Source organism: Pristiophorus japonicus, chromosome 20 (genome assembly GCF_044704955.1).
Source record: "Pristiophorus japonicus isolate sPriJap1 chromosome 20, sPriJap1.hap1, whole genome shotgun sequence".
NCBI classification, from domain to species: Eukaryota; Metazoa; Chordata; class Chondrichthyes; family Pristiophoridae; genus Pristiophorus; species Pristiophorus japonicus.
The window spans coordinates 67,035,192-67,048,514 of NC_091996.1; the positions used below are offsets into that span (position 1 = coordinate 67,035,192).

Sequence of the window (13,323 nt, forward strand, 5' to 3'; positions counted from 1 at the left end):
AAGAGGAAATATCAAATTAATTATCAAGGAACATAACACAAAACAGTAAAATATTTTGCAGGCATATCAATAAAAAAAGGAAGGTTGGGATAGGAATAGGGCTATTAAGGGATAGACAGGATAATACCACAGGTAACGATAGAGAGATGGCAGAAATATTAAATAATAATTTTGCTTCAGTATTTACCAGTGAGATAGAATGGGCCCAAGTTTCCACATGATTCGCGCCTGATTTTTAGGAGCAACTGGTGGAGAACGGACTATTTTAGAAATCGCAATTCTCCACATTTTTTTTTCTGCAGTTCTAGTCAGGTAGAACAATTCTAGTTTAGAACAGAATTTTTTCTTCAAAAGGGGGCGTGTCCGGCCACTGACGCCTGATTTGAAAGTTTCCAGAGTGAAAATGTACTCCAAACTAAAGTAGAATGGAGCCAGTGAAGATTTTTGTAGAACTGAGAAAACCTGTTCTACACATTAAAAAATCAGGCGCAGGTTACAAATTAGGCGTCCAGAACGAGGTGGGGGGGAGGGAGGGGAAGGGAACTCATTAAATTCGACAATAAATCCTTATTTATACTTCTACAAATATTATACAAATAAATCCAACCTGAATAAACATTTATAAGCCAAGAAAAGATTAAATAAACCATCTTCCTACCTGTGTGAAAGTGCTTCAGCCAGGGAGAATTCTGCAGCCGTTCGTGCCGCTGAGCGGGAGGGGGAGAGAGAGAGAGAGGGAGTGGGAGGGAGAGAGAGAGAGAGAGAGAGAGAAAGAGGGAGGGAGGGGGAGAGAGAGAGAGAGAGAGAGAGAGAGAGAGAGGGGGAGGGAGGGAGGGAGAGAGAGAGAGAGAGAGAGAGAGAGAGAGAGGGGGAGGGAGAGAGAGAGAGGGGGAGGGAGGGAGAGAGAAAGAGGGAGGGAGGGAGAGAGGGAGAGGGGGAGAGAGGGAGAGAGAGAGGGGGAGGGAGGGAGAGAGAGAGGGGGAGGGAGGGAGAGAGGGAGAGAGAGAGAGGGAGGGAGGGAGGGAGAGAGAAAGAGGGAGGGAGGGAGAGAGAAAGAGGGAGGGAGGGAGAGAGGGAGGGAGGGAGAGAGGGAGGGAGGGAGAGAGGGAGAGAGAGAGAGGGGGAGAGAGAGAGGGGGAGAGAGAGAGAGGGGGAGGGAGGGAGAGAGAGAGAGGGGGAGGGAGGGACAGAGAGGGGAGGGAGGGAGAGAGATAGAGAGGGGAGGAAGGCAGAGAGAGAGAGAGGGGAGGGAGGGAGGGAGGGAGGGAGAGAGAGAGAGAGGGAGGGAGGGAGGGAGGGAGAGGGGGAGGGAGGGAGAGAGAGAGAGGGGAGGGAGAGAGAGGGGAGGGAGAGAGAGAGAAGGGGAGGGAGGGAGGGAGAGAGAGAGGGGGAGAGAGGGAGGGAGAGAGAGAGAGGGGGAGGGAGGGAGGGAGAGAGAGAGAGGGAGAGGGAGGGAGAGAGAGAGAGGGAGAGGGAGGGAGAGAGAGAGACGGGAGGGAGGGAGAGAGAAAGGGGAGGAAGGGAGAGAGAGAGAGAACGGGTGGGGGGGGGAGGAGAGAGGGGGGAGGAGAGAGGGGGGGGAGGAGAGAGGGGGGAGGCGGGTCGGGTCGGGGAACAGGAGCGCGGGTCGGGTCGGGTCAGTCGGGGGGGAGCGGGTGTCGGGTCGGGGCGGGGGAGCGGGTGTCGGGTCGGGGCAGGGGAGTGGGGGGGGAGCGGGTGTCTGGTTGGTGGGGGGGGGGGGGAGTGGGTGTCGGGTCGGGTCTGGTCGGCGGGGGGGGGGGAGCGGGTGTCGGGTCGGGTCTGGTCGGCGGGGGGAGCGAGTGTCGGGTCTGGTCGGGGGAGGAGCAGGAGCTGGCCGTGGGAGGAGCCTTATTCACGCAGCCCCAGTGAGGCCATTCAGCCAGGGCTAGGGGCTGCGTGCTTCGGGCCCCTCCCACACAGTTCGGCGTCTGGAGCTACTGCACTTGCGTGCCGACTGTAGCGCGCAGGTGCAGAGGTCCCGGCACTGTTTTCAGTGCCGGGACCTGGCTCCGCCCCCCCTACAGCTCGTGCTGGCTGCGCCGAGGGCCAGAGGACCTGTAAGTAGGTGGAGAATACTAAGGATTTTTTTAGGCGCCGTTTGAGGCGCGAAAAACGGGCGCCCAGCTCGGAGGGGCGCCCGTTTTTTTCTTGTGGAAACTTGGGCCCAATATGTGGACATGACATTGCATGATGAGATTAGTAATGAGATAAGTACATTAAAAATAAAAAGAGGGGAGATATTAAATAAACTAATCAAACTCAAAGAGGATAAAACCCCTGGATTGCATTCACGCATTTTAAAAGAATCTAGGGAAGAGATAGCAGAGGCCTTACTATACATATATTTAGTAATTCGTTAGAAATCGGTGTAGTGCCAGAGGACTGGCGGATAGCTAACGTAATACTTATATTTAAGAAGGGGGATAGAACATGTCTTGGTAATTATAGATCAGTCAGCTTAACATCGGTAGTAGGAAAAATAATGGAATCTCTACAAAAGGAGAAAATAGAAAAACATCGAGAAAACAAAAATATAATAATGATTTGGATTTCAAAAGGGAAAGTCTAGCTTGACCAACCTCATTGAATTTTTTGAAGAGGTAACAGAGAGAGTAGACAATGGTAATGCAGTAGATATAATTTATCTAGATTTTCAAAAGGCCTTCGATATGGTCATGGAATAGAATAATAGAATCATGGAAATTTACAGTATGAAAGGAGGCCATTTCGGCCCATCGTGTCCGCGCTGGCCAACCAAGAGTTATCCAGCCTAATCCCACTTTCCAGCTCTTGGCCCGTAGCAATGTAGGTTACGGCACAACTGCATATCCAGGTATTTTTTAAATGTGGTGAGGCTTTCTGCCTCTACCACCCTTTCAGGCAGTGAGTTCCAGATCCCCATTACTCTCTGGGTGAAGAAATTTCCTCTCATATCTCCTCTAAACCTCCCCACAATTACTTTAAATCTATGCCCCCTGGTTGTTTACCCCTCTGCCAAAGGAAATAGGCCCCTACTATTCACTCTATCCAGGCCCCTCATAATTTTATACACCTCAACTAGGTCTCCCCTCAGCCTTCTCTGTTCCAAAGAAAACAGACCGAGCATCTCCAATCTTTCCTCAGAGCCAAAAGTCTCCAGTCCAGGCAACATTCTTGCAAATCTCCTCTGCACCCTTTCCAGTGCAATCACATCTTTCCTGTAATGTGATGACCAGAACTGCACACAGTACTCCAGCTACGGCCGAACCAATGTTTTATACAGTTGAAGCATAACCTCCTTGGCCTTATATTTCATGCCTCGACCAATAAAGGTAAGTATTCCAAATGCCTTCTTAACCACCTTATCTATCTGCCCTGCTACCTTCAGGGATCTGTGGACCTGCACTCCAAGGTCTCTTTGTTCCTCCACACTTTTCAGTATCGTACCATTGAATGTGCACTCCCTTACCTTATTAGACCTCCCCAAATGCATTACCTCACACTTATCTGGATTGAATTCCATTTGCCACTGTTCATAGAAACATAGAAAATAGGTGCAGGAGTAGGCCATTTGGCCTTTCGAGCCTGCACCGCCATTCAATAAGATCGTGGCTGATCATTCCCTCAGTACCCATCTCCTGCTTTCTCTCCGTACCCCTTGATCCCCTTAGCCGTAAGGACCATATCTAACTCCCTCTTGAATATATCCAATGAACTGGCATCAACAACTCTCTGCGGCAGGGAATTCCATAAGTTAACAACTCTCTGAGTGAAGAAGTTTCTCCTCATCTCAGTCCTAAATGGCCTACCCCTTATCCTAAGACGATGTCCCCTGGTTCTGGACTTCCCCAACATCGGGAACATTCTTCCCGCATCTAACCTGTCCAGTCCCGTCAGAATCTTATACGTTTCTATGAGATCCACACTCATCCTTCTAAACTCCAGTGAATAAAGGTCCGGTTGATCAGTCTCTCCTCATATGACAGTCCAGCCATCCCTGAAATCAGTCTGGTGAACCTTCGCTGCACTCCCTCAATAGCAAGAACGTCCTTCCTCAGATTAGGAGACCAAAACTGAACACAATATTCCAGGTGAGTCCTCACTAAGGCCCTGTACAACTGCAGTAAGACCTCCCTGCTCCTATACTCAAATCCCCTAGCTATGAAGGCAAACATACTATTTGCCTTCTTCACGGCCTGCTATACCTGCATGCCAACTTTCAATGACTGATGAACCATGACACCCAGGTCTCGTTGCACCTCCCCTTTTCCTAATCTGCCGCCATCCAGATAATATTCTGCCTTCATGTTTTTTCCCCCAAAGTGGATAACCTCACATTTATCCACATTATACTGCATCTGCCATGTATTTGCCCACTCACCAAACCTGTCCAAGTCACCCTGCAGCCTCTTAGCATCCTCCTCACAGCTCACACCGCCACCCAGTTTAGTGTCATCTGCAAACTTGGAGATATTACACTCAATTCCTTCATTTAAATCGTTAATGTATATTGTAAAGAGCTGGGGTCCCAGCACTGAGCCCTATGGCACTCCACTAGTCACTGCCTGCCATTCTGAAAAGGACACGTTTATCCCGACTCTCTGCTTCCTGTCTGCCAACCAGTTCTCTATCCACGTCAGTACATTTCCCCCAATACCATGCGCTTTGATTTTGCACACCAATCTCTTGTGCGGGACCTTGCCAAATACACCACATCCACTGGTTCTCCCTTGTCCACTCTACTAGTTACATCCTCAAAAAATTCCAGAAGATTCGTAAAGCATGATTTCCCTTTCATAAATCCATGCTGACTTGGTCCGATACTGTCACTGCTTTCCAAATGTGCTGCTATTTCATCCTTAATGATTGATTCCAACATTTTCCCCACTACTGATGTCAGGCTAACCGGTCTATAATTACCCGTTTTCTCTCTCCCTCCTTTGGTGTTACATTAGCTACCCTCCAGTCCATAGGAACTGATCCAGAGTCGATTGACAGTTGGAAAATGATCACCAATGCATCCACTATTTCTAGGGCCACTTCCTTAAGTACTCTGAGATGTAGACTATCAGGCCCCGGGCATTTATCGGTCTTCAATCCCATCAATTTCCCAAACACAATTTTCTGCCTAATAAGGATATCCTTCAGTTCCTCCTTCTCACTATAGCTACTGTCCCCTAGTACAATCGGAAGGTTATTTGTGTCTTCGTTTGTGGAGACAGAACCAAAGTATTTGTTCAATTGGTCTGCCATTTCTTTATTCACCATTATAAATTTACCTGAATCCGACTGCAGGGGACCTACGTTTGTCTTCACTTATCTTTTTCTCTTCACATATTTATAGAAGCTTTTGCAGTCAGTTTTTATGTTCCCTGCAAGCTTCCTCTCGTACTCTATTTTCCCCGTCTTAATTAAACCCTTAGTCTTCCTCTGTTGAATTCTAAATTTCTCCCAGTCCTCAGGTTTGTTGCTTTTTCTAGCCAAATTATATGCCTCTTCCTTGGCTTTAACACGATTCTTAATTTCCCTTGTTAGCCATGGCTGAGCCACCTTCCCCGTTTTATTTTTACTCCAGACAAGTATGTACAATTGCTGAAGTTCATCCATGTGATCTTTAAATGTTTGCCATTGCTTATCCACCGTCAACCCTTTACGTATCCTCTGCCAGTCTATTCGAGCGAATTCACACCTCATACCGTCGAAGTTACCTTTCCTTAAGTTCAATACCTTAATTTCCGAATTAACTTTGTCACTCTCCATCTTAATAAAGAATTCTACCATATTATGGTCACTCTTCCCCAAGGGGCCTCACACAACAAGATTGCTAATTAGTCCCTTCTCATTACACATCACCCAGTCTAGGATGGCCAGCTCTCGAGTTGGTTCCTTGACATATTGGTCTCGAAAACCATCCCTAATAGACTCCAGGAAATCCCTCTTCACTGCATTGCTACAGTTAGGTTCGCCCAATCAATATGTAGATTAAAGTCGCCTATGATAACTGTTGTACCTTTATTGCACACATCCCTTATTTCTTGTTTGATGCTGTCCCCAACCTCACTACTACTGTTTGGTGGTCTGTACACAACTCCCACTAGCGTTTTCTGCCCTCTGGAATTCCGCAACTCCACCCATACTGATTCCACATCATCCAGGCTAATATCCCTCCTTACTATTGCATTAATTTCCTCTTTAACCAGCAACGCCACCCCGCCTCCTTTTCCTTTCTGTCTATCCTTCCTAAATGTTAAATACCCTTGGATGTTAAGTTCCCAGCCTTGGTCACCCTGGAGCCATGTCTCCATGATGCCAATGACATCATACCCGTTAACTGCTATCTGCGCAATTAATTCGTCCACCTTATTTCGAATACTCCTCGTATTGAGGCACAGAGCCTTCAGGCTTGTCTTTCTAACACATTTTGCTCCTTTAGAATTTTGGTGTAATGTGGCCCATTTTGTTTTTTGCCTTGGGTTTCTCTGCCCTCCACTTTTACTATTCTCTTTTCTATCTTTTGCTTCTGACTCCATTTTATTTCCCTCTGTCTCCCTGCATAGGTTCCCATCCCCCTGCCATATTAGTTTAACTCCTCCCCACCAGCACTAGCAAACACTCCCCTAGGACATTGGTTCCGGTCCTGCCCAGGTGCAGACCGTCCGGTTTGTACTGGTCCCACCTCCCCCAGAACCGGTTCCAATGCCCTAGGAATTTGAATCCCTCCCTTCTGCACCACTCCTCAAGCCATGTATTCATCTGAGCTATCCTGCGATTCCTACTCTGACTAGCACGTGGCACTGGTAGCAATCCTGAGATTACTACTTTTGAGGTCCTACTTTTTAATTTAGCTTCTAGCTCCCTAAATTCATCTCGTAGGACCTCATCCCGTTTTTTACTTATATCATTGGTACCTGACCAGTACATTGATATCTTCCTGCAGTCTGCAGCTTCCTTCTTCAATATCAACCACATGGCCTATTTTAGTGTCATCTGCATGCTTCTTAATCATAGCCCCAACGTTTAAGTCCAGGTCATTGATATATACTACAAAAAGCAGGGGACCCAGCACGGAGCCCTGCGGAACCCCATTGGATACAGCCTTCTAATCGCAAAAACACCCATCAACCATTACCTTTTGCTCCCTGCCTCTGAGCCAATTTTGGATCCAACTTGCCACTTTGCCCTGGATCTCATGGGCTATTACTTTCATGACCAGTATGCCATGTGGGACCTTATCAAAAGCTTTGCTAAAATCCATGTACTCTGCATCATACGCATTGCCCTCATCGACCCTCCTGCTTACCTTCTCAAAAAATGCAATCAAGTTAGTCAGACATGACCTTCACAACAGATTGATGAACAAAGTCATAGAATGCGGAGTCAGGGGTCAAGTAGCAGAATGGATAGCGGGCTGGCTTCAAGACAGAAAGCAGAGAGTATGGGTAAAAGGTAGCTATTTACAGTGGCAGAAGGATCAGTGCTAGGACCACTGGTGTTCACAATTGATATTAACGATTTAGACTTTGGAATCAAAAACACAATTTCCAAATTTGCGGATGACACCAAATTGAGGGAGATCATCAACACTGAGGAGGACTGCAACAAATTACAGGAGGACATTAATAAACTTGCAGAATAGGCATATAATTGTCAAATGTAGTTCAAAACAGAAAAATGTGAGGTATTATATTTTGTTTGGAAGAATAGGGGGGTCACTTATTACTTGGAGCGTGCGAGTCTGGGTGGGGTAGAGGAACAAAAGGATCTCAGAGTACAAATACACAAATCACCAAACGTTGCGACACAGGTTAGGAAGGCCATAAAAAAAGCAAACAAAGTACTAGGGTTTATTTCTGGAGGTATAGAAGTGAAAAGTAGGGAAGTTATGCTAAACCTGGATCGAACGTTGGTTAGCCCACACTTGGAGTACTGTGTACAGTTCTGGTCGTCATATAAAAAGGATATAGAGGCACAGGAGGGGGTGCAGAGAAGATTTATAAGGATGATACCAGAAATACGAGGATATACATATCAGGAAAGGATTGAAAAAAGAAGACTGAGGGGTGACCTAATAGAGGTCTTTAAAATTATGAAAGGCTTTGATAGAATTGATACAGAGAGAATGTTTCTACTTGTGGGCAAGAGCATCAATATAAGATAGTGACCAAGAAATCCAGAAGAAACTTATTTTCTGAAAGAGTGGTAAGAATGTGGAACTTGCTACCACAGGGAGTGGTTGAAGTGAATAGTATAGATGCATTTAAGGGGAGGCTAGACAAGCATATGAGGGAGAAGGGAATAGAGGGTCATGCTGATAGATTTAGATGAGGAAAGACAGGAGGAGGCTCGAGTGGAGCATAAAAGCCAACATGGACTGATTGGGACAAATATTTCTGTGCCATATATCCTAGGTAAGCACTATCGGGAGTGAGTGGCAGCTCCAGGAATATCTGCATCCGACTTTCCAGACCAGCTTGTACATCTAATGTAGACAATTTTATCATTTCCTTCAGGTCTTGGAGGACTGTTTGGATAGGACAATAGAAAGTTGCTTCCAAGAGCTATGGTGGGACATGGTGTCGCGTTTGTAAGTTCAAACTGATACCATTAGATTTGCCTTTTTTCTGACCAGTGGGTAGTTGAATGCAGGAACCAGGACAAGTGGCTTGCCTAGAATTCACCTTCATGATGCTATCCTCTCTCATGGTGACAGCTCACGTGATCTTTCCAGCAAGCCTCCTCAGATGTCTGTTAATGTGTCATTTGTGTCAGTGTGTTAATGAAAGAATTAAAAGTTCTGTGCCAGAAGTTTAAAGAAGCCATTGTCTGTATTACTCCTTGAAATTTGCTGCCCATGATGCACTGTAGTTCTGTGACATCGAACTATATAGTGGGGTACTAACCTGGACAGCGTGGAATACACTTGGAACAGTCTGTGCCATCCATCTTTGTAGCACAATAATTCTGGCAGGCTCTCACAGTGACACCACATACTACGAAAAAGAGAAATGTGCAATAATATTGTTGTACACAATACCATCACCTATTTTGGCGCGCATTCATTAAAGCCATGAAATAAGGATGAACTCTTAACAAACCTAATTGGTAATTATCATCAGCTGCACAATTTCTTTTATGGAGCGTAATTGGAACATATGTGTAACGTTTTTTTCAAACTGCATACAAGGCATGAAGACCGTCTCCTCCCCCTTAACAGCTTGAATGTCCCCCTTAACTTGTGGAATATTCTCTGCCTCCGAAGAACCATATTTTCATCATTTGAGGAGTAAATAAGAATTGACAATATTCAAATGTCAACAAGAACATTTTATATACTGTGGAGTCAATTTTTCTAAGAAGCAGGAGTAGTTAAAACCCACAATTCCATTGATAAAATTGCTTCTAAAGAGCACTTTTTTAATGAGACTTTAAACTATTTAGACCATTTAGCTGACTTGTGCCCTTCTGAAGGCAAATACATCTAATCTCTCATACCATTCTCCAACCTTCTGGGCCGGTAAAGTGCAAACTCCATAGTGTAAGGAGTCCCTTCCTCCTTGGTGCCACTGGCCTAGTAAGGGGTAAGTGGAGGTTCCACCCTTACAAGGCTGACTGAAATTTTCAGAATCCACAGTGTCCCAGCTTATACAGATCCCTGTTTCTTTCTAAGATTTCACATCGGACATGGGAATTTGATGAAACTCACGAGGAGATTTGGGCCAATTTTTTTCAGGTAATCCTGTGTTCCCCTCATTATAACTTTCTCGTGCAACGCTAACATTTGTCAGTATGTCAATATATATTTTTTAATTACATATTTTCTTCTGAGTGGTACGTGACCTGACAACTACAGCTTGCATTTAAATAACGTCTATAACATAGAAAAAAATGATCCGACGATCCTCACTCAGATATATGTATAGCACGTGCAGGCTACTGCCCAATGTTGGATTATATACAACAGTAATGCCCGAACATCTTTAAGAAAATAAAAGATTGACACATTTCTGAATGAATTCTATAATCCACTTCTTGCTTGTACATAGATGCAGTTTATGCAAATTTTCACAAACTATTTTGAGTGCAGTGTTTGTTCAACCAGAACAAGGAAGTTAGCAATCATACCTTCAGTGAACGAAGTCCGTAAAATACCTGTGCAATCACAAATTTCATCCTCCATGCCACACTTTGCTCCAGGAAATCCTGAAACACAGACTGCAAAGAAGCCAGATGTGGTATTGAAAAACAAAATGAACTAAAATGCAGACTAGATATAGAAAAAAATTGCTCTAAGAAAGAAGGTTTTCCACAAATCCCTTAGCACCAGTTTAATGAACTAAACCATTGCAATGAAGTCCTTACTCTAGTTGAATTGCATTGAATATTTCTCAGTTACTTTTTATCCTTCTGGCCAGTCCATTTTCATTACTTACTGGGGGAATCTGAGTTGAGACAATGTAATAATACAGTAAGCTCATGAGTAAATGATACAATTGAAGATTTCTGGTTCCTGCATAATATTTGCATTTCCTGGTATCTATTTCATCACTTAACGGGAAAGGAAATTCTAGGGGATAGGACTTTATGCTCAGAATACTCCACTGTCTATTGAAAAATATATACAAAATATGACTTCACTTAAAAAAATATATACATTTTAAAACTCAACAGATTATTATCTGAATGGTGACAGATTAGGAAAAGGGAAGGTGCAACGAGACCTGGGTGTCATGGTACATCAGTCATTGAAGGTTGGCATGCAGGTACAGCAGGCGGTTAATAAAGCAAATGGCATGTTGGCCTTCATAGCGAGGGGATTTGAGTACAGGGGCAGGGAGGTGTTGCTACAGTTGTACAGGGCCTTGGTGAGGCCACACCTGGAGTATTGTGTGCAGTTTTGGTCTCCTAACTTGAGGAAGGACATTCTTGCTATTGAGGGAGTGCAGCGAAGATTCACCAGACTGATTCCCAGGATGGTGGGACTGACCTATCAAGAAAGACTGGATCAATTGGGCTTGTATTCACTGGAGTTCAGAAGAGTGAGAGGGGACCTCATAGAAACGTTTAAAATTCTGACGGGTTTGGACAGGTTGGATGCAGGAAGAATGTTCCCAATGTTGGGGAAGTCCAGAACCAGGGGTCACAGTCTAAGGATAAGGGGTAAGCCATTTAGGACCGAGATGAGGAGAAACTTCTTCACTGAGAGAGTGGTGAACCTGTGGAATTCTCTGCCACAGAAAGTAGTTGAGGCCAATTCACTAAATATATTCAAAAGGGAGTTAGATGAAGTCCTTACTACTCAGGGGATCAAGGGGAAGGCGTGAAAGCAGGAAGGGGGTACTGAAGTTTCATGTTCAGCCATGAACTCATTGAATGGCGGTGCAGGCTAGAAGGGCTGAATGGCCTGCTCCTGCACCTATTTTCTATGTTTCTATGTTATGGTGGGACGTCTAGTCATCAATGTATTCTGATGAAACAGGGATGCATGATTCATTTATTGCAACAGAGTCTGTGATTATGACTGGCCTGGGGTGTGATCTAGAGTCTCACACCGCTGGGAAAATGTGCTACTGTCTAGTTATGGAGTCCTGCAAATGCTTCAAACTCACAATCAATTCTTGTTCTGACTCAGAAGGATGTTAAAATAATTTTAGCCTTAGACAATCTGGTGACCAGAAAATCTTTCCAAAAATTGAGTCAGTTACAGAGCTGTCAATATTTGTCGTTACATGTGTTGGACTTTCAGTCATGATTTGGTGCACACCTGAGACATTATCTTATGCTAACAATGTAAACATAATTAAAAGCAGCAAAGTGCACCAATCGTATATGCTACAGAGGTGGCCTTTCTATGCTTTAATCCTAGCTGGCTGTCCTATTACTGCTAACGCTGATGTTTTAAGAGAATGATTTTCTTCAGTTATTGTTATGTGAGTTTAGTCTCCTGGTTAACGTATAAGATTATGAGGGGTCTCGACAAGGTGGATGTAGAGAGGATGTTTCCACTGATGGGGGAGAGTAGAACGAGAGGGCATGATCGTAGAATAAGGGGCCACCCAATTAAAACTGAAATGAGGAGAAATTTCTTCTCTCAGAGGGTTGTAAATCTGTGGAATTCGCTGTGGAAGCTGGGACATTGAATAAATTTAAGACAGAAATAGACAGTTTCTTAAACGATAAGGGGATAATGGGTTATGGGGAGCAGGCAGGGAAGTGGAGCTGAGTCCATGATCTGATCAGCCATGATCTTATTGAGTGGAGGAGCAGGTTCGAGAGGCCGTATGGCCGACTCCTGTTCCTATTTCTTATGTTAGGTTTGGGAAGAAGCTTATTTACAATGAGAGAATGTTGAGCATGTGATTGAGTATATATGCACGGAATTCTGCCTTTTCCCACATTACAATAATGCAGGAATACGTGACTCCTTCTTGCACTGCAATGAAAACAGAGCTAACTTTGCATTCTTCAGTTTAGTGTGAAAATTGCATTAATATATAGGAGTAGGTTTTTGTCTTTCCTGTCTTAGCATTAAGCATTGCCTGGGCAGATCACAGAGAGGAAAATTTGGTGGGGAGGATTGTAACAGAACTCATCTAATTTTTCTAACGTTTAATTAACCTAAGAAAAATTGTGTGTGTTCTGTAACAGGCGTGCAATCCTCCACACCCAATTTTACTCTATGCGCTCCGTCCAGGCTATACTTTACGTCCAGGTGGCAAAGCTGAAAATCTACTCCATCGTTTTCCTCGACTTTCCCTCCTCTGTCTCTCTTCCCTTTCTAGCAGGTACATTTTCTGCTTTTTTTAGCATTAATTAAAAAATGTAAATTAAAATTAATGATACACAGGAACAGGAGTAGGCCATTCAGCCCCTCCAGTCAGTGCCGTCATTCAATGATATCATGGCTGATCTGTTTCTTAACTACATCCACCCTTAATACCCTTGCCTAACAAAAAATTATCAATCTCAGTTTTGACATTTTCAATTGGCCCCAGCCTCAACAGCTTTTGGGGAAAATGTTCCAAATCTTTGCTACCCTTTATGAGAAGAAGTGCTTCCTGATGTCACCCCTGAACAGCCTAGCTCTAATTTTCAGTTTGTTCTAGACTCTCCCACCAGAGGAAATAGTTTCTCTCTATCTTTTAATCATCTTAAACACCTAAATTAGATGACCCCTTAATCTTCTATACTCAATATCGTCTATATGTTGAACAGTGGTGTACATTTAAGGTGATATTTCACAACCCCCAAGAAAAATATATTCCAGTGAGGAGGAAAGGGTGTAAGAGAAAAAATAGCCATCCGTGGCTAACTAAAGAAATAAAG

General features: G+C 44.4%; 1 protein-coding gene across 1 annotated transcript in view; it reads right to left on the reverse strand.

Annotated features, from left to right (window-relative positions):
- The window catches only part of LOC139232756 (uncharacterized), a 192,850-nt gene that overhangs the window by 9,675 nt on the left and 169,852 nt on the right, over positions 1-13,323 (reverse strand). Inside the window, exons 10-11 of the mRNA XM_070863259.1 lie at positions 10,123-10,212; positions 8,901-8,990 (exon numbers count right to left, since the gene is read on the reverse strand). Of these exons, the coding sequence (XP_070719360.1) occupies positions 8,901-8,990; positions 10,123-10,212 (180 nt within the window). The remainder of the gene's footprint in view (positions 1-8,900; positions 8,991-10,122; positions 10,213-13,323) is intronic.